Raw genomic sequence first — 25980 nt, forward strand, 5'->3', positions numbered from 1 at the left:
GTCTGTAAAATTAACCAGTCAGACAAGCAAAATCAGTGTATTGCATGTTTCATGCCAGTCTGCAATTCTACTACATTCAGTCACTATGTAATTACTAAGGGACAGATAATGTAAGACCTTGAATGATGCCCTCAGAGAGAAGCAGCAGAAGAAATCAAGAAAAAGAAACAAGTTCTTCTTGGTATTTTTCTGGGCACTTGCTAACATTGATATTCCTGTAAGGAGCCCTCTTCCCAAAGTTTGTTGTTAATCCAGGCAAATGGATTCCTTCCCATTCTCTAATAGACACCCAAAGCGTCCTCCCTTATCTGAGAAAAAAGTAGGAATCTTGCTAATAGCTTTATTCTGAGTATGTGTGAGTTCCCACTGTGTGGTAAATATCTTGGTTTGGAGTTCATTGTTGCTTTGATGTAGGGGCTCAGATAAGCTGTTGGCTGCATTTTTGATGCATCCCATGTGCCTCATTTAAGCCCCTCCTTCTTCATTGAGACTTTATTTGGTTACTTTTCTGGTACCTTTATTGGGGGGGGGGTATTTGAAAATCTGTACAAATCTGAGCCTTGTACAAATCCTTTGCTTGTCTGTCTGATGCTTTTATTAAAACGAAGGTAGTACCTGCACAAGAGGCTTATTCACAGGGGGACAATGTTATGGTATTTTGTGTCAGTGGCTCTGTTGCTTTCTCTGAGGATGTAGGGAAGCAAATAAAGAGGTAGGTAGAGGCTTTTTCAGAGATATCTGTAATGTCCTCTCTTTATTTATGTCCTCCATGTTCCCAAGTCTCCCATGGATGATGATTTTATGCTACTGTTTAAGTGCATTAGGAGGTCATTTGGTATACAGATGTTATTAAAAGCATGGTCTCACCTAATGTTTTATTACATCAGGACTTAAACCCCTCATCCCAATGCTATAACGTCTTTGGTGCCCAACTTAAGACAGGCATCAAAGGTGGCTTGAATGCTTCTGAAAAGATATCGCACTTCTGGTTAGGGCTAATGTAAAATATCTGCCTTGAACAGTACTCGATTTTGGCAAGGGAACCCATCAGCAATTTCATCCGTCTCCCGGGCAGGCCAGGTTAAGCAAACAGTGTAAGAATGCTTTCATATCTTTATCTGTATCTCACAGGTGCACATAACTAACTTTTTGAAAGCATCTGAGGTATTTTTCCCATGTTCCTAACAACAGAACCAGAACACTGGACCCCAGTGGAGGATAAGGATACATAAGAGCAGTTCAAGGGTATGTTTTCTCAGTTGTCTTAGTCTAGTAACAAAGCCCTAAAAGTTGCGTATGACCTCAGAAAACAGGTAAACCAAGGTGGCTGCCATAGGGGTCGCCTTTAGGAAACATGCCTGGGTAAGGCTTCCTTCAAACAAGTACAGTGCAGCACCCTCTATATTTGCTTTTCCATGGGTAAAGATTCTTTGGATAAGAGGTTCAACAGAGGATGGCAGAAATAAGATGTCTTTAGCTCATCACTCAAACCTGACTTTCCTCTCAGGTTTTTATTTTCTTGTACTCTGAAAAAAAATGACTGGAAATCATAGAGGAGCTTCCTTATGGGCTTACTGATGCAAGTTACAGTGGATTCTGACAAGAAGTTCCTCCAAAAAAGAAAACTGTTGTACAAGTTGCTGAACTAAACTTCTTCTACAGGCAGGAGTTCATGGTGTTATATACTGCAGGTTGATATGCCCTAGAACTGTTAATAATGGTAGATGGTTATTTAACAATATTTTCTCAATTTACAGTGAACTTTTACATGGCAGAGTATCTTAGTTTCCATAGTCACCACCCTCTTATTCATTGTGCCCAAATATGTCAGAATAGAACCCAGTTTTGTCTTCAAGTATAGCATTTGTCTTTGTGTGAGTTGACAGGTCTGAAGTGCATAGGCACCTGGTACTATTTGTAAGATGTAATTCATAACATCCAGTGCTTTTACGCAGTTCCAGGCTCCCTACTGCAGTTGAATGTAGCAGTGGCAGTAAATTTCCTGAGCCACTGACCCGTATTTGCTTGTCTGCATCAGATCAGTCCCAATGCTTATAATGTACTAGAGCACAGAGCAGCACTCAGCTTCAGTAACTTGCTAATCCAACGCTGGTTATGCAACCACTGTGGGCTGGTATGAAATAGCTATAAAATTTCAAAACAGTGATATGCTGGAAAACTGGGACGAGTAGGAATCCATTGTAAGTGACTGAATGGCGCCTGAAGACTTCACCTACTTTGACCACTTGAGAGCTGCTGGAAATGTGGCTGCTCTCTCAGCTCTTGATTCATCTACCGTGCAGCAAGCAACGCGATCCTCAAAGCCAGTGAAGGGCACAGCCTTGGTTCTGTCTTTGTTTAGGGGTAAATAACTGTGTTGGTGTTGAGTGACTGTGGTGGCTTTCTGGTTCCTTTAACTGAAATCCAATCCAATCCATTTAACACTGTGTCTTGACACGCACGCTGGGGAAAAAAAAAATATGCTTATCTTTTCCTGTTTCCCCCTCTCCTGCCTTATTCAAACCCAAATTCTAATTGGGATGGTGACATTGAAATGCATGGAGTAGTTTTGCTAATTTTTGCATGTTTTGATTTGTTCTATAATAATAAAATATTGAACTTTACTTCAGAGTCCTGTCTGAGCATTAACAAGACAATTTTATATGGTTCCTTCCATCTCAAAATTGTCAGTTAATACTGCAAAATGAGGAGCCAATAAATGTTAATATTGTCTTCTAAATGCTCATTTCTTTTACTGGTAACTAGAATTCTGTGAGTGCATGTTGATCTCTTCCAGCTGTTTCACAAGTAGTACTTACAATCATCCAATAGTCCTGGTGACGTGCATTACAAATGATTTTGGCTGGCACTGTCACTTGATAATGATTCATGAACAGCTGTACTATTATTTTCTTGACAAGTGATTGTATGGTGACCAAAAAGTGGGCAAGTTCTAGCCACATTTTTGTTTGCCTACTTCCCAATAAATACCTCAGCTGTCAGTAAGCATATCATTTTATAAGTTACTAAAATAGCATTTTGAGTCTGAGAATGCATTTTAATTTAAGCACAGTTTTGATTAATTTTTTGGGGGGGTTGCTCCAGAGCATCTGTTTCTTGAAGCTCTTTTTCAATAGAGTAACATTTTTATAATGATATTTTGTCAAAACATCTTTGTTGTTGTTAAATCATTTTTCCTTGCTGACAGCCATTGAAGAGATCAGCATTAAACAAGGGCAGACTTCCTCTTAAGCTGCTTGCTTCTAGGACTGAAGAATAGATAGTATTACAGTCCTACAATTGTGACATCATAAGTTGCTGGCAGAGAGTTCTAGCACATTTTTGGTATGATGTCACAACATGCAGTTGTAGCAGTAGTAGCTGAGCTGGAAGACATGTGCCTTTGTTTTAGATAAAAATTTCAGCGAGTTGACATAATGGGGAAACTTAAGTTACCTGCATGTTGGTAAAAATAGTATAATTTTGACAACATTCCTCTTTCCTTTGTAAATGAGTGAATATATATGTATTTAAAGTCAGAGTGCACAAACTCATGCTGCAAGGTAAACGTGTAACCTTGCTGTGTTAAGCAGATTTGAGTTAAATATGAAATATGGTAAAACCTCTTGTTTCCCACAGTGGTTATCTTTAACAGATATGCGCTTTGCTAATTCAGTTAAGGACTTTGCAAAGTAGCATCTGGTATTAATTAAAAGACAGGTTTTACTGTATCTCTAGAGTAAACGGTACACAAGTTTGGCCTTCAGAGTACATTGACAGAAGCATTAAAAATAAGTGCTTTACCACTTCATTGTTCTTCAGCTAAATGTATGTATGTTCTGCTTAGGTAACTGAGACTGCTGAAACCACAGAAATGGTCAACGGAGCCACAGAACAGAGGACCAGCTCAAAAGAGTCTAGCCCGGTTCCTTCCCCAACATCTGATCGTAAAGCTAAGGTGATTATTCAGCCACAGACCGCCTCTACTCTTCCATCTAAAACAGGAGAGTCCATTACATCGCAGATGGAGGGCTTTTTGCATCGGAAGCATGAATGGGAGGCGCAGAACAAAAAGGCTTCAAGCAGGTAAGTTTTCACACAAGTATGTAACTGGGGAGTATCAGCAGAAGTCCACAAACACTTGTGCCTCATGGAAAACTCAGGAGGGGTATATGATATAAAAGAAATCTGCATATAATAGTAATTAATCAGTAAAACATTGAAATTTCTTTCCCTACATTGACAGCTGCTCCACTGGTGCAGAATTACAGGACTTGAACGTGTTCATAGGTGTTTACTAGGCTAACAAACACAAGGGCGTTTTTATGCCTAACCATGCACTGCAAATCTCTGACAAGTTCTGGTATCCTTCATAAGTGTAAGCAGGAACTTGGGAGATGTTTCATCTCACAGGCCCCTGCTTGTAAATGTTTCATTTGCAGGCTGCCTGTGTCCACTAGAGACATAGGTGCCAAACTAGGGATGAATTTCCTGTTCCCCATCCAGTTATCTAAGTTGCACTTGAATTGGGTTAGGGAGGAACTGTGATTCACATGGATGGGGGAGGGCTGTTCTAGAGAAGGGGTAGACTCTGGGATATGTACCTGTCCCTCCAGCAGGTCCTATTTTATATCATAGGCAATGTTTAAGTCTTTAGACTGGATAGTGCTGTTGCTGTTTTGGTTTGTGGATATACAGGAGGTCCATTAGAATGGGATCTACAATGCCGTGTATGCTAGGCATAGATCTCCCCTTGGCAGCCTGTAGGAGACAGAATAAGGCCTTGAGGCAGCCTGCATAGGACATGTTACTTACACCCTGTACTGTTTTAGTGAGGAACCGCTGTGGACATTCTAATTGTTGGATATGCCTGGTTAGGTACATACCAAAGAGGGCATTGTACACAGTAACAGGTCTGATGAAAGTTGAATACAGTGGAATAAAGACTTCCTTGGACCTAGATGCCATCCCTTTTTTATAAGTTGTACAACAAAGAATGATTTCTTCCCTACTGTAGACATGTGATGGTCAAAGCCCAGATTACTGTCTATGTGTTACCCTACGTCCCTGACTACTGGGTCAATTCTAAGGAGTGTGTTGTCAGTATGAGAGTTACCAGGGGTGGATGACTTCCCGAAGGATACTATTATGCATTTCTGGGCATTTAGTTGTAGTCCATGGCTCTGACACCAGTTGTTTGTGTCACCCCTTCCTGGAGAACATTTGTGTCAGTGTGGGATTCAGTGAATGCTTCTAATTTGCATCATCATCATCAGCCTAACTATTTCCCATTTTTCCTACATGGGGTCAGGGTATCGTGTTAACTGTTACCAACTCTCTCGATTCAGTGCCACAGTCCTGCCTTCTTAAACACTCATGCTTGACTGTCGCAGATCTTCTTTCACACAATCCAGCCACCTCTTTGCTGGACGTCCTCGCTTCCTCTTACCTTCTTCCTGTCTATCCCAAATCTTCTTCACCAGATTGTCTTCTGCCTTTCTACACATGTGCCCAAACCACCATAATCAGTTCTCTTTTGATTTTTTCTGTGATTGGAGCTACTTTGGCTTCTGCTCATTTCTTCATGTGTCCCACAATTTGCATCCTACCACCTTTCTCAGGCACTTAATTTCCATCACCTCTAGCTCTTCAACTGTTCTGCCTTTACTGCCCAGGTTTCTGTACCATACAGTAGTACTGATCGCACCACTGTCTTGTACAACTTACTTTTCAGCTTCTTTGGCATTCTTCTGTCATAGACTACACCTGATACTTTATGCCATTTGGCTGCAATCCCTCTGATTCTAGCTTTGATCTCTTCATTCAGACTACCCTTCTCCTCAACCACCCCTCACAGATACTTGAAGCTGTTTACCTGTTCCACTATTTTCCCTTCTATCTGTATTCTCAGCTTCTGATTTCCCCAATTTGTTGCCATTACCACCACCTTTTCTCTGCTTAGTTTCATCCCATGTGCCTTCAGATTTGCATTCAATTGTCCAATCCTTTGCTGATGTTCTAGCTCAGAGTCTGCCTGTACTACCACATTGTCTGCACACACCAGCTGTGTTGATTAGTCCTCTCCAGCCTGTTTGCTAATGCAGTCCATCACCAGTATGAACAGCAGTGGGCTCAGAGCTGAACCCTGGTGTACACCCACTACCACTGGGAACCCCTCTGTGAGGCCAAACACTGTTCATACTTGAGTCATGGGGTCCTTGTACATAGCCTGCACTAATTCTAGCAATGTTTCTAGGACTTCAAACCACCGCAGTACTGTTCATATCAGCTTTCTTGGGACCTTGTCATGGGCTTTCTCCAAGTCTAGGAATGCCCATTTGGACTGTCTCCTCATCTCTAGCTTCTTCTCAAGTATGTGTCTCAATGCAGACATATCGGATCAATTGTGCTGCATCCTGATCTGAACCTGAACTGCTCATCTCCCATCTTACATTCTACTACTCTGCATATCTGTTTATCAGTCACCCTGTCCAGAACTTTCATGCAATGTGGTAGGAGTTTGATGCCCCTGTACTGCCTACAGTTGTTGATGTCCCCTTTGTTCTTGTACACTTGCACAAGTATGCTTATTCTCCAGTCATCTGGGATACGTCTTTCTCTCCACACTGCTATTAGTACCCTCAGGAGCCATTTCTCCCCTATCTCACCCAGCATCTTTATCATATCTGGTGTGACCTCATCTGAGCCTGCTGTAATCTTCCTTAGTGCTGTTCTTACTTCTTCTAAGGTGGGTTCCCCTTCTTCTCTCATCATAGGCTGTCTCTGGGGCAGTACAACTTCTGTGGGGTTTCTTCATTCAGAAGCTGCTAGAAATGCTCCTTACATCTGCGTTTGATGTTTTGTGGACTGGTGAGCAGATTGTTGCTGGCATCCCTTATGCATCCCTTATGAAGGGGATCTGACTATCTTCTTTATCTTTCTGTCTTTGCCTTGCAACCTGATGTAGTTTCAGAAGTTGGTAGAGTGCCTCCGATGCCCTATTCTTTGCTATTGCAACTTCTTTTTTAGGTTCTTCTAATTTGCAATCATCTGCAAATTTAGTCAGCCAGAGACCATTGATATTGGCTTTGACTTCAGAGAAGTAAATGCCAAAAAGGAGCAGTCCAAGGACCAATCCATGTGGGACTCCACTTGTGACTGGCCTCTTTGTAAAGGTGGACACCCCCATTCTGACTTCGTATGTCCTGTATGTGAGGCATTTGGGTATCCACTGGGTGACATAATGGTTTGTACCTAACCTCTTGAGTTTGTCAACAATGTCCAAGTGGGGTATTGTGTTTAAATGCCCTGGCCAAGGCAAGGTAGGCAGTGTGAACCATTTTGCCCTCATCCATTGCTTTGGTGACCTTCTCAAAGAAATCCACCAAGTTGAGTATGCATGACCTCCCTTGCTGAAATCAAACTGGGTTGGGTCTTGTGTGGAGGTTTACAGTATCACTGTTGATCATTTCCACGATAATTCTTTCGATACTTTACATATAAGACTAGTAAGACTTATGGGTCTGTAGTTTCCAGGGTCTGTAGATGGCCGACCTTTGTGCAGAGGGATGACTGTTGCTGTTCTCCATTCATGAGGCATGACGCCTCTTTGGAGGCTGCAGTTAAACAGTAATTCCAGAGGGCCTGATAGGTCATGTTTTGAGCTATTTAGAAGGCATCCTGCGATATTGTCTGGGCCCATTGATGCAGTGTTCTTGGCCTTAGAGACAGCATTAAGGACCTGTTCCATAGTGATAGCAGGGGGAATAATATTTGATGGTATTTCTTTAGGGGAGGTTGAGGGGGAGAGAGAGGTAAAGATGGAGCTGAATTTATCAGCCAGTAGGTTTGCTGTATCTTCTGGCTCAGTATAGGTAGCTCCATTTACTATGAGCTCTACACACACTTATGTATTGCCTCTGAGGTTGCGGACATAGCTAAAGAATGCCTTGCTGTTGTCCTTGGCCTGGGAGGCCAAATTTGACTTTGGTAGACTTTTTTGTCCTCTGAGTTGTTTGTTTAGTTTGATGAGAGTGCTTTCATCCTGCTGAGTGCATCACCTCCTAATTTTTGCCATGATCTTTTTTCCTCCTGTTATACAGCATATTGATTTTGTGATTCCACTAGGGTGGCTTGTTTTTTGAGTTAATTCTGTACATCTTCCTGGTGGGCACAGCTGCCTCTATGCAGCTATTAACATGCTTGTACAGGGTTTCTATGAAATGTTCTGCATAGGCAGCAGTGTTTTAAAGGTTTATGGGGGCTTGACATTTTGCCAAGTTATCACTTAATAGCAGGAAGTTAGCATTAGAGTAGTTCCTGAATATTCCAAGTTTAGCTGGGGGTCCATATTTTAGTTTAATTTCAAAGGAGACCATTTTGTGGTTTGACCTTACCAGGGAAGACATTACAGTAGGGGGGTTATGCAGCACTCTCCCATGTTAGTGAGGACCAGGTCCAGTATGGTTGCAGCCCTGGTCGGTGTATTGACAGTCTGGTCCAGGGAGTTTATGTATAAAATCCAGGAATTTCTGTGCCTGTATGTTTGGTGTCTTATAGGATTCCCAGTTAATAGTGGGGTAATTAAAGTCACCCATGGAATATAGCATTGGGATGGATGGTGAGTGTTTCCAATAAGTTTAAATGCATGGTATGGGTTTCCTGTGTCATAGAGGGGGACCTATAGTTTGTAAGGAAGTGGTATTGGATTTTGCCTATGATGATTTGAACATGGAGCAGCTCAAGTGCATTGTCCTTTTTGACCAGCCTTGAGGTATATTTATTTTTGATGTAACTAGAGACACCTCCACCTTTACTAGCTGGTCTAAATGTGTGGAAGGCTTTATAACATTGCACTGTTGGTGTGCTTTCTGCAGCTTTAAACCATGTCTGAGTGACCGCACAAATGTCAGCATTCTCTAGGGTGAAGAGAGCTTCTAGGAAGTAGAGTTTTTTTGTTTAGACTCCTAACATTGAGCATTAATACCTTTAGATTTTCTGGTTTTGATTGCTGTGTCAGAAATACTTTCAGTTTGGCATTGCCTAAAAAAGGCACTGTGGGGGAAGGCAGGGTTTTAGCTAATATTTGAAAGCCTAGAGGAGAGAGGTGCAGACTATCCCTGTCATAGCAATGTGATCTGTTGACCATCTCTTTCCATGCTAACATATTGCACTCCCTTAGGGTGACACCTGAAATTAAGCCAGGTATTAAAGTCAGTCAGTCATTTGTTCATATTGTGGCATCATCATTAGAGAAGGTAAAATACTGCTCAATGCTAGGCTCATATCAGCCTGAGAGATACATTCGAAGAGCTCCATGATGTCTCTGTTCATATAGTCTAGGGAGGTATGTCTCAGGTCATTTACACCCACATATGAGTGAGTCATACTGGTACTTGTGGTTCAGTGACCTGAGTACATGCATAATATGGTGGATTCTAACCCCTGATAAGCAACTGACCTTGACTTTCTCCTTACTCAGCCTTGTGAGAGGGACACCACTGTGTCTCACAATTGAGTCACTAGTGACCAGAATGTTGGATTGTGTGGTGTCTTGCCTTATGGGCTTAAAAGTAGAGGCTCAGTGAGATGTAGTGGGTGTTTTGAAAGACTGCATTTGGGGCTGCTGAGGCTATTTGTTTTGTATACATTACTCTGGCAGTTTAGTAAACTGTCTGTAATTAGTGGGTACATCTATGATTTTGTGTTTGTGTTGGGGGACTTGCACTGTATGTGATGGACAGCAACTAGCTGAAATGCATTACTGTGGCCATTATTTTTTATTGATTCATTTCATTAAAATCAGACTGTTGAGGTATACACAGTCAATAAAGGGTCTGTAATTGATGGATACAGAGGTCAGTCTGTGAATGAAATTTGAGTGATCCCTGTTGCTGTTTGCTCACAGTTAAATCTGGCTTCACTTGGCTAGTGTCTGAGTGAAACTAGCTGACATCTAAAATGTATACAGTCAATAGAGAAGCAGTAAGTAATGGTTACTGAAGCAGTGTGTGGATGAAAGTGACTAACCCCAGCTATTTACATCACATTTGTATTTAAGTAGGTAGTCTGGGCCAACCAGTTTTGTATTTAGAGGTGATGGGTGAATTATTGTTATAGTGGAATGTATTGAACCATATCACATCTGAAAAAAGAACTGTCAAAGCAGTCCTGTCATGTATGCTAAAGAGCAAGTCTGCTGCTGGAAGATTGTTCAATATGTGTGTAGTAGCATATGAACAGTTATCTATGTGACATTTTAACAATGTTCAAAGTAGACTGTGCTGTAATATAGCCCTTCCCATTCAGTTGTTTATTGCAGCCCCTTCCCACTTTTAAGTAATCAATTGCATCGGCATTGACCTTTGTTTTGCCTTCTGTGCCATGAAGCAACTGATCATAGATGACCCTCTTCACCATCCTACTCTCTCCTTATTTCTGCAACCTCCATTCACACATTTTTTCCAACACCTCTTTTCACTTTATGTATATGAGCCTTGCTTGTGTAGCTGTAAAGTATCTATTCAGTGCCTTCCACACATTTAAACCATTAGCTGTACATGTAGACAAAAGGTAGAGAAGTTTTAATGTATATTAGAAACAATCATAACTCTAGGTTAGTTAGACAGGATGATGCCCTGGAATTTATCCACATGGAAATCACCACAGACAAAGTCCCATTCCATATTCTAGCAAGCTGTAGGTCACCTTGTATGTTCCTAGAATCCCATAGCTTGTACCTAAACCTACCGAAGACACTCATCATTAAACAAAATGTCCTATTCATGGGAAACTTTAACTATCCCCATATGACAGGAAACATACTCTGACTCGTACTTGCAAGCAGAATGATTCTTAGAAGGTATTAACGCAAATACCCTTCACCAGATAGTGCACACACCCACCAGAAGTTCAAACATACTAGACCTGGTACTCACTAGTATGGAAGTGTGTCACACCCTCACTGGTGAGGTCAGACCACAAAGCTGTCTTCTCCAAAATGAAAATCAGCTTGGTAACACCAGCAAACCCTATAACAGTTAGGAACTATTCCAAAGCAAGTTATATCATATTAAGCAATAGTTTATCTAAACTCAGTGCCCCTCCCAACCCCACGTTCACAACAATCTATGAGGAATTGTTCATAGAGACTCTGTACAACCATGTAAATGGATGTGTAGAGGCTACTGTACCTACTAGAAGTAAGCCAAAAACAAACTCTAAAAACAGTCCACACTGGTGGAATCCTAACCTTAATACAGTATATAACAAAAAGACAAAAGTCATGGCTAAAATCAGGAAGAGCAACACCCATAACAATAAGAGCTCTGTAATTAAACAGGAAACTAAGAGGACTAATCAGGTCTAACAAGGTCAGTTACGAGGTTAAGGTAGCCTTATAGACTAAAGACAACCCCATTGTCTTCTATAGCTATGTCCAAAACTTCAAAAGCACCACCCAGTGTGTCAGACTGGTGGTCAGTGGTCCCACCTTCACTGAGCAGAGAGACGAAGCAAACTTGCTGGCTGTCAAATTCAACTCAAACCTCCCCTGAATCCCTGTGAAATTCCTACTAGTATAACCCCCTCCCCCCAACTAACAGAGAGCAAGTCTAAGACAAAGAAACACAGCCTCAGTGGGCCCCAACAGTATCCCTGGATGCCTCCTAAATAACTTGAAAGGTGACCTGTCAGGACCACTGGAGTCACTTTTCAGCTATAGCCTCAAAACAGGCATTGTACTATGAGAATGGAGGACTGCAGTGGTTATCTCACTTCACAAGGGAGGACTGTCAACCAACCCTGAAAACTAGACTAGACTAATATGCAAAGTTATGTAATTAATTATTATGGAAATGATCAACAAAGACATAGGCAACCTTCAGACACTGGACCAAACCCAGTTTGGCTTTGTCAAGGGAAGGGAAGGGCATGCCTATTAAATCTTGTGGAGTTCTTTGAGTAGGTCACCAGGGCATTGGATGAGGGGAAAATTGTGCATACCGCCTACCTGGACCTGGCTAAGGCATTTGATATGATACTCCACATGGGCATAGTTGACATACTCACTGAACTGGGCATAAACCCCGACATAACTTGCTGGATTGCCAGCTGTCTCATAGACAGGACCCAGGAAGTATGGATTTGTGTTACCACTTCCACTAAGAGAACTGTCACCAGCAGGGTGCATCTGGGCCCCATGCTGGGACAACTCCTACTTGACATCTGCTTCTTTGAGGCAAAGGCTAATGTCAAGAGCAGATGACTGCTATCATAGATTCCCCTGTGATACCTTCTTTTATCTGAGGGTCTAACACAAACAAATGACTGGTGCCAAAATTCCAGATTAAAACCTAATGCCAAGAACTGCATTACAGTACATTTTGAGAAAACTGCCACCCAAGCTAATTTACTCCATCGATAAGACACCACTAAGAGTTGACCCAGTAGTCAGGGATCTGGGAACATATGTACATAATAATCTGGCCTTTGATTATCATTTGGCCAAGGCAATAAGAAATTCATTCTATTTTGCCCAACTTTTAAGTAAGGGCATGGCATCCAGGTACAAGGAAGTCATAGTGCCACTTTATTTGGCCCTTATCAGACCCTTCATTGAGTGTAATGCCCCCTTCAGCATTTACCTGACTAGACATATGCAACAATTGGAATGCCCACAAAGATTTCTTATCAGGAGAATCCCGGGTGCAAACACATTGTCCGACATCGATTGCCTCAAAGCCCTATCTCTGTACTCTGTCTCCTACAGTTTACTGAGAGGCGATCTCTACCTGGCATACAGAACATCTTCAAATCCAGCTCTGATGGACATTTTGCACATCCACAAAATGAACAGAGTCAGAGCCACTAGATCCAAGGATTTAAATTTTGCTTGACATAAATATGACATGTTAGTGAGACAGATATGTCATAGAGGTTCTCCATGTTCTGGAAAAGGCTCCCCATCCATGCAAATCAGAGTCCATCCCTAAACCTATGTAAGTGTAACCTCGACCAATGGATGGGAAATCAGTTTGTTTGTTTTTTTCTTTTTCTCCCTTCTTCTCTCCTTTTCTTTGTTCAGTTTTAAGAAATGTAGGCACTGCAATAATTTAAAAAAAAAAAAAAAAGAGGAAGAAAAGGGGGAGAGAGGAAAGGTCTGGTTAAGAGAGTATGATAGAAGAAAAATTGGTGTGCTTTTTCACATGTTTGCATAGGGAAATGACTGGGTTAAGACCCAAGGCATTATCCAGTAACAAGTTTATTACAAAGCATGCAAATGAAAAAGAATATTGAATATTATAAGGCTTTTTTCTGGTAAACAATGTATCCTTAGCAGTTCTGGTTTTCACGTCATCAGAAGACAATTAGATAAAGAGAAATGGCGTAGAAAAAGTGTTTACTGAAAGCATTCAAGTGTTTTCACAGCTGGGAGAGCTGTAAAGATAGACAGAATCAAATGCTAATTACTAATAGCACAGGCTGTACCATGCATCTTAACATGACTAACCTTTTTGGTTAACTCTAGCCTGTTGGTGTGGCTATCAACTTAAAACTTTTGTTCTTGTTAGAAAGCAAGATGTCAATATTTGAAGATGTACATAGTTTTGTGTGTTATTAAATTGATAGTGTTTTTTTTTGGGGGGGGGGGGTTAGGGAAGGTTTGTTTGTCCTGTTTGAGGGCTTTAACAAACAGTTATATAAGATATGGCATAGGCTCAAATGGATATGACAAAAAACAACTGTATAAAAGACCAACCTGCTGAACAGTATATGCATGTAACATAAAAGTTGGAACTAGACATTTAACAAAAAAGTAGCTATAGATAAAAGGTGGCCATAACTGTATAGAAATCATGCTTTCTTTAATGTCTTTCAATCTGAATGGTCTTCCAGATAAATATAAAAAAGAAAGAGTAGTGAACTATATTAAAAATGTATAGTGCAAATAGCTATGCTACAGGAGATACACCTGAAAAGAGCTGAAAATGTGAATTTGATAAAGAAATGTTTTCAGGATGGTTATTCAGAGAGGAATACCTGGGGCAAAGGAAGAGAGGAGTACTTATATTAATTGCAAGAGGAGCTCCAATAGTGATAGAAAAGGGAAAAAAAGATAATAATGGAAGATGTATAGTTCTAAGGGGCCACTGGCAAGGGAGGAGGATTACACTGGCATGCATTTATAGTCCACCTAAAACTGCTATAATGGAGCTTAAGAAAATTCTGGGAGAAATAATCAGTTTTCTGCAATGAATATTACTTATAGGTGGAGACAGGAATTTGGTTTGCAACAGTGAAGATGTGTTTGGGGGCCTAGAAAGGAAAATATAACAAAGGAAGGGTAGATTTTTGAAAAAAATTATGAAGATGTTTGGCATGGAAGATGTGAATTCAGTACTAGGAGTTTGGAGTGAATTTACATATTGTTCTCCAAGATACAAAAATTGGACTAGGCTAGATAGAATTTATATCTCCCAGGAACATGTGCGTTTAATTGAAGGACCTGAAACACACCCAATACATTACAGTGTTGTGGAATAGCACCCAATAACTATTTTAGAGCATGCACTGATAATAACTAAAATAAAAACACAAGGTATTTAAATAAAAATGAGACACTGGCACTTTCCCACCTATCTGTTGAAAAGAGAGGAATTTAAGGAATGGGTTTTGGAATTAATTCAGGAGCTCCTAGAGAAGATAGAAATTTATTCTGAAAATATAGCTAGGGAGTGGAATAAAATTAAAGTGGAGTTTAAAACTAGGGTGGAAATAAAGGAAAGGGAGCTATAGCTAAGTTGTTGTGTCTTTCGGCTTTTCCCGGTTAGGGGTCGCCACAGAGGAACTCCGGTCCGCTAATGATTGGCAGTTGATTTTTACCTGCTTAGTTGCCAGCCCTAATGCACAACCTTCAACGAAGGTACGCCCATTCACGCATGTCTCCACGCAGTTATTTAGAGGGACTGACAAATGTTGAAGTATTGCAAGATAGGGGAATGTCTCAGAACAAGAAAAGGAGCAACTGCAGAATGCTAAACAGAAAATAAGGGATTACCTCAATAATATGCATGAGTTCAAAAAGATTGCTGCTAAGCAACTGTTTTTTGATAATTCTAGAGCACAAAAACTTTTAGTACAATGACTAAGGCAACAGAAAGTGGAAAGGCCTATCACCAAGCTAAGGGTGCCTATAACAAGGAAGCTAACAAGAGATCCTGTGGAAGTATTAGAAATATTTTGGAAATTTTATGAAAATTTGTATAAAGCAGAGAAATATGCAAATCAAGAAGAGGTACAAATGGAAATGTTTATGGAAGAAGTAAATACGTCAAGCTTAGAGGTCGATGAGGCTCAATTACTGACAGGATAGGAGGAGATGAGATAAAACTGGGTAGGTATAACCAGTCTACAGGAAAGTCCCCAGGAATAGATGGTATTCCTGTGGGAGTTTGGAAGCTAGGAGGGAAAAAAAATGATAACGATCTGGAAGGTAATGTTTATCAGTATTTTAAGAGGAGGAGAAGTACCAGCATTCTGGAAGAATGCTGTGGTAACGGTAATACCTAAAGAGGGTAAAGATCCATCAGATCCAGCTTCATACAGTTCCATTTCAATATTAAACCATAATTATAATTTTTTTGTGGAGGGGGAGGCAAACATTTGACAATATTAAGAGAACATTGATGATCCAGAGGGAAGCAGAATGTAAGAAAATACCACTGTTATTGGTTAGTCTTGATGCAGAGAAAGCATTTGACAGAGTAGACTGGGACTTCATGAGCAGGGCAATGGAAGCATTTGCTTTCCCTGATACAATTATAAAGTTGATTAGGAGTATACATATATATATATATATATATATATATATATATATATATATATATATATATGTGTGTGTGTGTGTGTGTGTGTGTGTATATATATATATATATATATATATATATATATATATATATATATATATGTGTGTGTGTGTGTGTGTGTATATATATATATATATATATATATATATAAAGGGTTTAGAGGTGAAAATTAAAGTGGGTGGGGTCCTCTCTAATAACTTATGCTTGAGTAAAGGAACCAGGCAGGGTTGTCCGCTTTCCCCTTTGTTGTTTGCATTATAAATGCAGTCAAAGAATGGCGTTCACACAACAACTGATCCAGCAAACAAATGAATAAAGCTTACGCCAACCGCTAATGCTGTCTTGAGATGCCGAAACTCCAACCTTGCCGTTGTTAAATAACAGTTCAAAACGACCGTTTAAAATAATCCAACATTTAATGAAGACAGAAGTAAAAAACGACTAACAACATCCTGAAAGTTAAGCGCTTTCACCCGTTAACAATACAGGCTTCTTCAGAACTAAATTCCATGAATGAAACAGTTGCCATTTAAATTAATTATTTGGCGCTAAAAATGTAGCCAAGTTTAAAGCTGTAGCAGACAAATTGAACATTAAAACATAAAATGTTAAAATTCTACATGAGACTCCCTACACTTATTAGCTACTAATAATTAGGATAAAAACCTACACATTATTAATCAAGCATGATTAAGCAGCGGTTTGATGGAAATAAAGTCATTCAACCCGGGGGGGGGGGGGTGGCATCAGTAAATAATTGCCACCACATTTCCTTATAAGATAGATGTCCTTTATAATTTCCCCCTCTTGGGTCCAACTTGATAATATCCAATATAGAAAATAAAAAATAATGGTTAATGTTGTCAAATATTTGCTTCTCTTCCACAAAACCACATTGATCCATACCCGTCAGCTTTGACAACACATGTGCCATTCTTTTAGTTAGTATTGACATAAACATTCATGGTTTTAAGTTGACATGGGTTTGTATGAAGCTGGGTGTGAAGGGTCTTTCTTCCAATATGATAGTACTTTTCCCCTTTTAAAATATTGTTAAACAAAACCTTTTACATATTTATCCCTTTTTTCCCTCTTAAATTACAGACTTCCATAGGGATGCTGTGCGTTTCAGAGACTTCATTAATTATATATCACCATTTTTATCTTTTCTCTTTCTGTGTTGTTAATTGTTGAGCCTCATCTTCCTTCAATCTTGGCATAATCAAGTCTTCCATACATATTTCCATTTGTGCCATTTCTTGGTTTCCGTATACCCACATTTTCATAAAGTGTGAGAAGTATCTCTAATACCTCTATAGGAACTGTGGTTATTTTTCTTCTCACAGGATCCACAGGTTTGGCAACAGTCCTGTCTACTTTCTGTTGCTTAAGTCATTGTGCTAAAAGTTTTTGTGCACTGGTGTTGCCACCAAAAAATAATTGCTTAACAGCAACCTTTCTAAACTCATGCATATTATCTCTGTACTCCGTTATTTTCCTTTTAGCACTCTGCAGTTGTTGTTCTTGTTCCACGAGATTCCCCTTAATCTGCAATATTGTAACCTTTGTCAAGACCTCCAAATAATTCTTACTTCTTTCCAGTATCCCTTGCTCTCTTATTTCTTCCATACTTTTAAACATTATCTTTTTATCCCACTCACCTGCTATCCCTCATGAAGAATTTTCTGTCTTCCTTAATAACTCTGAAATCATTTCCTTATTTTTTTCTCTTTTTAGTAGGTAAGTATGAAATTGCCACTGTCTCCATCTTTTATTTTTTTTATTGGTGCATGATCTGAAATGGTTTTTGTATGTGTGTCAAAGCTTTCTATTAAATGTGCATGCTCCAGTGAAATATAATTTCTGTCTAGTTTAACCTAGTTATTGTACCTTGAGGAATAAAAATTTATTTTTTCTAAGTTTCTGCTACTGAATTTACATCTTCTATGTTAAATATTATTATATATTTTTCAGATATCTATTCCTTTTTTTATATTTTTCCCGTCTGGGTCCCACTGATAACATCCTCACTATTGCAAATTAGATTGTAATCCTTAACCATAAAATAATAATCCTTGCTGAAAGCTTATTTATCTCAAAATTATCTTAAACACTATAGTTGTCATTTTAGATGGAATATAAATACATGCCAGTATGTTCCTCCGACAATGCCAGTAACCCCTTATTCCCCCCAATCTACCACTATCGCCTTTTTCTTCTTTACCACTATTGTCTTTTTTTCTTCTTCTGTCACTGTTGCAGCTTCTGTAGCAAGTAAGTATCATTACCTCCCCCATTCCTTTGATCCTGATGTTCTGCTGAATACCCACCTTGAAATCCTTTCTTTGTCAAATCCTTATGCTCATTTCGTTGTGTGTGTGTCACCTGTAACATTATCTGCAACTTGCACATATTGTAATTAAGCACACTCTACTATTTATCTTAACCTGTAAGGCCATTTATATTCCAAGTTTTTATTGATGAAAGTATCTGTCAGGATAAAAAGATGTTACTCCCACCAATTGTGCATGAGCTCTTCTGAATGTAGAGGGCTAGCATGTAGGCTGTTGGGCTGCGGCCCCCAGTGGAAAAAGAAAAAAAAGTAATTTTACCTTTTTTAAGGTGGCATAGTAGCCCTTGTGGTGATATGGGTTATATGTCCCTCACCCAAGGATAAGGAATTAGGACAAAAAAATGACTGCTTAGAGCCAAGATTTTAGACTTTTTTGTGTATTATGTGGTTTTTAAACCAAAGGGGAGTTGCAGTACACTAACAATTGTGAGCATGAAGAGTAGAGTATCATATAGGATGGGAACCTGTGTTCAGTGTTTTGTGAGCAGGATCCATTTGAAATTCTGCAGGATGACACACTGGGACTCCATTTTTTTGTACCAATGTCATATTTGTTAAGGTTATTAATGTTTAAAGCATTGCAGGTAGAAATTAAGGAGAAGTGAAGTTATTTGAGGCAGTATACTTGATGGGAAAATGAAGTTACATTCATGGAATTCTAAGTCATGTAACAGTTGTAGCCCATATCCTTTTTACTAGGTTTCTAGAGATTTTTCCAGTTGTCTCCTACATTTTTGGTAGTTTTAAGCTTTAGAGTGTCCTTGTGGGATTTAGGAATTAACATATCACAGGTTCCCATGTCACAGTACGATGAAGCCTGACTGTAAGGATGTAGTCCTGGTTTTGATTCATGCCTGGATGCTGCTAGCTGGGGACAGTAGCTAACAATGGATCTGATGTAGAGAACGTCATTTGATCATCAACCTGCAGTTGTCAGATCCAGATCAGATCCAAGACAGCAGTTTCATCAGCATCTGATCTGATCTGAGCTCCAAGCTCCTCCCCTTACCCATAATACACTTCCTTCCTTCCCTCAGATCTCATTTGCCGCGGATTTGCCAAGCAGCGTGGTCTAGAGCTCCAGGCATGGTAGGTACATTTCTTCAGGATTTTGTGGGTGTTTTTGTTTTGTGACAGTGTAGATAGGCTTCCTACTGTCCCTTACCTCCCCTTCCCCTCGTTTTTTATGTTGCGGTTTTCAAAAAAAAAAGTTATTGTGTCTCATTAGGTAGTTTAGGCCTTGTCTCCCTTCCCCTACCTTCCGAGTGAGTGTGTGTGAGTGTTTGGGCTGGGTAGTCAGTTCAACCTTGTTAGGTTAAACTTTTTTGTGTGTTGGATATGGCTGATCAGCAGGCTAAGCTAATCTTTAGAAAATGCACAGAGTGTGGCCATAAGTTGTCCCCTGTGGATGTCCACACTCTGTGTGTTGTGTGTCTGAGGGCAGCCCATTTATCATCCGACTGCTCTATTTGTGCGGGGTTTAACCCCAGGGCCTTTAAGGATCGTAGGGCAAAATTGATCCTTAAGGGATTTCTGCCTGTGATGGAGGTTTCCTCTTTTCCTCTGCCTCCCAGGTCGGGACTATCTTCCAAATCAAAGGCCTGTGGTTAGGGAATCTAAGAAAGAGAGGAGCAAGGAGAGAGAGAGAGACAAGGGGAGGAAGTGATCCCTGGACCATTCGGATCCGGTGGGTCCTCCCTCCAAACAAACAGTTTTTTTCTAGGCCAGCTTCCCCTTGGCTCCGATTGCCGAGATTCTCACCGGAGCCGGAAGATCTTAGGCCTCTTCCCAGGGGCTCTGTGCACTGACCCTCCCAGCCGGCGTTGGTGGCCTCGTTGAGGTCTACCCGTAGTTTGTCTGAAGCAGACATGGACAAAAATTATGCGAAGGTTTATTCGCTCCCAGATTCAGATGGAGGTCTTGCCAGCCCCCTCTCCCTCCGGAGGGGGAGGCTCACTTCCCTTCTTTGCCCCAATATCTCCTTCTCCAATCTGACCCCCAGTATCGGTGCTCTTGGATCTGGGAGGTCCCGGAGTCAGGGGGCTGGCGCCGATGATACCAGGTACGTCAACGCCGGCCATTACATTGAGCACGTCAGATACGACTGGTTCGGACCCGAGCGGCTCTTGTAGCTGGAGCCTGGGTGTCGGATCCGAGGGGTTGGGCCTTTTCACATTGGCACCGACACTGTCGGGTCAAGGTCTACCCCTCTGTATCTCGGCTCCGTCGGGCTCAGCTCCGATCTCCATGACGGATTGGGGAGAGCAGTCTCCTTACCAGTTCCTCAGGAGGCTTGTTCTCCCTTGGCATTCGACATGGTGGAGAGGGTTCTCTCCATGGGATCGAGGCCCCTGATCATCTCATCGGATTCCACCCCGACTCCCTCACCTGTGGGTGCATCTTCTGCCATTTTGCCCATGTAGGGACAGCCAGTGCTGAAAGTGCCACAGACCATTTCCCTCGAGGAACCTCAAGTAGTTTGCGAGCCCTCTCCAGAGAGTCCCACCGAAGAGATCCCTCGCAAGCGAACGTGCAAAAGGAGGCATCTAGACTCCTCTCCAGAGTCCCTCACCGAGGATACCGACTTGGAGGAATGGGAAGGTTCTGCCAGATCACCCCCCCCCCCCCCCCGAGGATGTCTCCTTTGGAGACATCATGGAAACCCTGCGCCAGTGGGGAGTTGGTCCACCCCCAAACCTTCCCTGGATGAGTCGGTGTTCCTGGAGGCCCATCTACCTCCTGGTTGTCCCCCCCCCCCGTGGATTCCTTGATGGACCTCATTACCACCAGGGCATGGAAAGAGCCAATTCCCAGGCGCCCCAATAAAATCTTGAGCCCTTCAGTGGACAGACCGAGCTGGAACAAGGGGTCCACTGTGGATGCCATGGTGGTAGCGGCTGCCACCAAGAAAGAACTAGCCCAGGAAAGTTCTACGGTCCATCCCCCTGACCGAGAGTCCAGGACGATGGATCATCTGGGAAAGCGGACGTATGTTTCAGCCACCTTTTCTATAAGGGCGCTGAATTATTTGGCCCATGTTACTAGAATACAGCGGGACCTTGTCAAGGAGTTCACTGAGTCGCTCCCAGAGCCCATGCCTCTGGAGGATAAATGCACATTATCCACGAGAATGGCCACTCTCAAAGCGGTTGCGAATATGTCCAAGCACCTCCTGTCACATGCCACTGAAGGAACAGCAAGGGCTGCCAGGTCCGACGTTGCCATGAGGTGACACGCCTGGCTTAGGCTTTGTCAATTCACGTAACCCTTTAAGGCGTCTTTTGCGAATGCCCCTTATGATGGTACTTCCTTGTTTAGGAAGACAGTTTGTGAAACGTTAGTCCAGGGTGAGAAGGACGGGAAGACACTGTTTGTCGTTGGAATCTGCTTCTCTAACCCCCAAAGATCCTTTTCCAGGAATCAGAGGTGGCAAAAGAAGATGTGGTTCTGGAAGTCTCAGTATTCCCAGGACACTCGGGACTCACCTTCCCCTAGAGGCAGAGGGGGGTCAGGACAGATGCTGGCCCAGAGGCAGGGGGGGGTCCGAGAAATTTTGGGTCTCGAGAACTGTACTTGGACAGACCCGTGCGACAGCCCTGAGGGGCTGCCCGACTGCTCTGCTCTGGTGGCAGTCGGAGGTCATCTTTCAATGCACCTAATGGCATGGGAGTTCGTGTCATTAGACCATTGGGTGCTGCAAATAATATCCATAGGTTATACAGTCCCCTTTCTAACTCTGCTCGTTCCACCAAAATTCCTCCCAGACATTCCATCCATGCAAAGGGAGGCAGCAACAGTAGAAATCAGAAAGCTGCTAAGGAAACGAGTCATCCAGACCGTCCACTGAGATCAGTCCGGATCAGACATCTAATCCAGGTTTTTTTTTGTGCCAAAAAAGACGGGGGACCTAAGGCCCATTCTGGACCTTTCTACACTAAACCTGTCAGTTGCCAAAGAGACGTTCCGGATGGTCACTCTACAATCCATCCTGCCTTACCTTCAGGAAAATGACTGGATGTGCTCCATAGATCTCCAGGATGAGTACTATCACATCAAAATGTACAAACGCTCCAGGAGGTTCTTCCGCATTCGGCTAGGGACCAATCACTACAAATTCCAAGCCCTACCCTTCGGTCTCACCACAGCCCCCAGGGTGTTCACCAAGGTCATGGCAGTAGTATCAGCTCATCTGAGGCTTCACGGGATACAGGTCTATCTGTACCTAGACGATTGGCTCCTCACCACTCCCACCAGGTGTCTACTTTGTCAGGCCAGGGATTATTTCCTGAAATAGTCAGACTTGCTGGCCATCACAATCAACATATCCAAGTCTTCTCTAGACCCTGTTCAGGTCTTGGACTATATAGGAGCAAGAATAGATACGTCTCTAGCCAAGGTTTTTTTAACTCCAGAAAGAGTCTGGAACCTACGACTTCATGTATCTGTTATCCTGCAGTCTCGTCTTCCACCAGCCGAGGCAGTTTTGAGAGCCTTGAGTTCCATGGCAGCCACCATTACTCTTCTCCCCAGTGCTCGCCTTCATATGCGAATTCTGCAGTGGACGTTAGAGGTTCAGTGATCACTTTTAGATCTGCCTTTGACACATCTATTCACATAAGAAATGCATGCAGGAAGTCTCTGTTGTGGTGGATACGTTCCTTGGAGCTCTTAGAGGGACGCCCTTTTCTTGCAGCCCCTTCCCAAGCCATGGTGTCCATGGATGCCTCCCAACTAGGGTGGGAGGGCACTTTTTGGGCAGGACGATCCAAGGCACATGGTCCCCGAACGAGACCAAACTGCATATCAATGTTCTAGAGATGAAGGTGGTCTTATTAGCGTTGCAAGCCCTTCCTCTGGGAATGATTGCTATTCAGACAGACAATATGTCAGTGGTCTGGTGCATCAACAAACAGGGGGGAACCAAGTCTTATCACCTTTGTCGCGAGGCTATGAGAGTGTGGGAATGGGCGATCTCAACCAGCCATTTTCTGGTAGGTAGCAACACACATTCCGGGTCGGTCCAATATTCTGGTGGACAAACTAACCAGGACTATTCTATTGCCTTTCGAGTGGTCTCTGAATCCTTCGGTAGCGGAGCGGATCTTCCTCGATTGGGGTTGGCCTTGCTGCGATCTCTTCTCATCTCCTTCCAACTCGAAGTGCAGCGAGTTCTTCACTCTGATCCCCCCACAGGGGGAATCCCCCAGGGACGCTTTGGTCCATGCTTGGCCTCCCGGTCTTCTTTATGCTTATCCCCCTTCACCTGTCATGACAAAATTTCTTCAGAAGGCTTGACGGTTGGGGAGCAGAATCATCCTCATTGCCCCATTCTGGCCTCACCAAATCTGGTTTCCCTGTCTTTGGTCTCATCTTGTAGTTCCTTTTGGATTCTGCATCCCATACCAGATCTCATTTTGCATCCCTCGAGGGGCCTTCATCCAGACCTGGGCAGTCTGAAGCACACAGCTTGGCTGCTCCAGTTTCCTCGATTGCTAGGACTCCTGGTTTGTCTTCCCCCGGTTAAGTCTGTTCTGGTGGCAGCTCATAACTCGTCCACCAGAAAAATGTACCATAGCAAATGGGGCTTCTCAGAGGAACTTGGACCCTTTCACAGCTCCTATTCCAGCAGTCCTTGAGTTTTTGGCAGACATTTTCCTGCAGGGTGCCAGCTCATCTAAAGTAAAAGTTTAACTGGCAGCAATTTTTAATTTTCATGTAGGTGAGAATATGGCTTCCTCCAGACTTTGCAAAATGTTTATTAAAGGTACCTTTCTTTTCAGACCCCGATTAAGGATCCTACCGTCCATGGGATCTTAGCCTAGTTTTACAAGCCTTGGTTGCTTCGCCTTTTGAGCCTGCTGCTTTCTGTGGACCTAAAATTTTTATCGTGGAAGACAGCTTTTTTAGTGGCTATTTCCTCGGCTAGGAGAGTATCAGAACTTCAAGCATTATCTGTAAAGCCTCCATATATAATCTTTTATAAAGATGGGGTTTCCCTTCGTACTAATCCTTCCTTTCTACCTATAGTGGCTTCAGAGACAAATATCAGTCAGTCAATCAACTTACCTGTCTTCTTTCCAAATTTTCAGAACAAGGCTGAATATAAATGAATTTGTTAGACATGGATAGACAATTACGCTTCTTCTTACACAGGACAAAAGCCCATCGCAAGTCTGACCAATTGTTTGTGTCCTTTGCTATGCCCTTTCTGGACAAACTGGTTTCTAAGATGACTATTGCCAGATGGATTTCCCTATGCATCCTTCAGGTTTACAAAGATAAAAACATGTCTCTCCCAGGTAGGATAAATGCCCATTCTACCAGGTCCATGGCTACGTCAGCTGCCTTTTGGTCTAAAGTGTCTTTGGACGATATTTGTTCGGCGGCTACTTGGTCATCATCTCACACTTTTATTTCTCATTATAAATTGAACATGGTTTCCAGAGGGAGAGCATCCTTTGGCTCCACAGTGCTCCAAAATATCCTTCCATGAGGGCCACCCAGGGTTTTTTGTTGGTAGCTGGGGACTCTGTCCCGCAGGTTGATGATCAAATGAAGTTAACTACTTCAGGTAAAGAAGTTGTGTACTCACCATAACATTCCATTTGAGTAGTTTAAGACTTTGTTTGTCATCAACAGTCTCTCCCTCCTTCCCCTTGACTTTCTCTTGGCGCTTTCTGTCTTGGCAGACAGGAGAGGGTGACTTGCGGCTCTCCTGTTTTTCCATGTTGTGAAGTTTAAGGTTGGGTTCATGTTCAGGGTATAGCAAACTCGATCTGAGGGAAGGAAAGAGATGGAGGTGTATTATAGGTAAGGGGAGGAGCTTGGAGCTCGGATCAGATGCTGGTGAAACTGCCGTCTTGGATCCGATCCAGATCCGACAACCCACAGGTTGATGACAAATGAAGTCTAACTACTCAGGTGAAACGTTATGGTACATAACTTATTTTTTACCCATCCTGAGGAGAGTGAGATTGTTTGTTCTTCTTTGATGCCGGTTGTCTGATATGAAATGTGAGTATGGCACATATTTGAACCCATCACATGAGTTTGATACTACCAAGCCTCAAAAGCAGTAACATTTCAGGAGTAAGTAGCCTTCTGGGGAAGGTTCATAGGTAGGTACTAGGCTATCAGCCCAAGGGTCTACGTAAGCCTAGCCAGCAAGGTACCATAGCTTACGCCACCCAAGAAAGTTATTTTCCTGTGCCACTGTCCAGCAGAGACACAGAAGTGATCCCTGGGGTGTATTTCCTATTTCCCATCCACTCATCAAGATTTTTCTTGAAGAGTGCTAATGAAGAACTTTGCTTGACATAGATGGGGAGCTTATTCCAGAGTATAGGAAGTCTCTGGGACAGGAATCTATCCCTCCAGCATGTCCTATTTATTGTGGTGACAATGTTTAAGTCTCTAGAGCGTGTAGCTCGGAGGGATTGGGATTTCTTTAGGTGTAGCAGGTCCAACAGCTCTGGGTTTGACATAGCTTTATATGTTAGGCAGAGATCACCTGTTAGGCAGACGTGTACATACTGAATTTAAGATTATATGATTGCAGGCCCTGGCATCAAGTAAACCTATCATCTGCCAGTGTTGGGAAGTTAGGCCATTGTAAAAAAAAGTCTGAGTGCTGCCTGACTGACCCTCTCCCTCTAAAAGGAGGGGTGTGAATGGGCCTGATTAAGAGGATCGATACTTGGCAGATATTGATATATAAATGCGCAGAAGAAAAACAAACAGGATAAAAAATAAATTCTGGCA

At 42.2% G+C, this 25980-nt stretch overlaps 1 protein-coding gene across 1 annotated transcript in view; it reads left to right on the plus strand.

Annotated features, from left to right (window-relative positions):
- The window catches only part of SPTBN1 (spectrin beta, non-erythrocytic 1), a 2377138-nt gene that overhangs the window by 2242745 nt on the left and 108413 nt on the right, over window positions 1-25980 (plus strand). The window contains exon 33 of the mRNA XM_044055150.1: window positions 3848-4086. Coding sequence (XP_043911085.1) covers window positions 3848-4086 — 239 coding nt within the window. The remainder of the gene's footprint in view (window positions 1-3847; window positions 4087-25980) is intronic.

This window comes from Protopterus annectens, chromosome 1.part2 (genome assembly GCF_019279795.1).
Source record: "Protopterus annectens isolate FY-2018-M chromosome 1.part2, PAN1.0, whole genome shotgun sequence".
Lineage (NCBI taxonomy): Eukaryota > Metazoa > Chordata > Ceratodontiformes > Protopteridae > Protopterus > Protopterus annectens.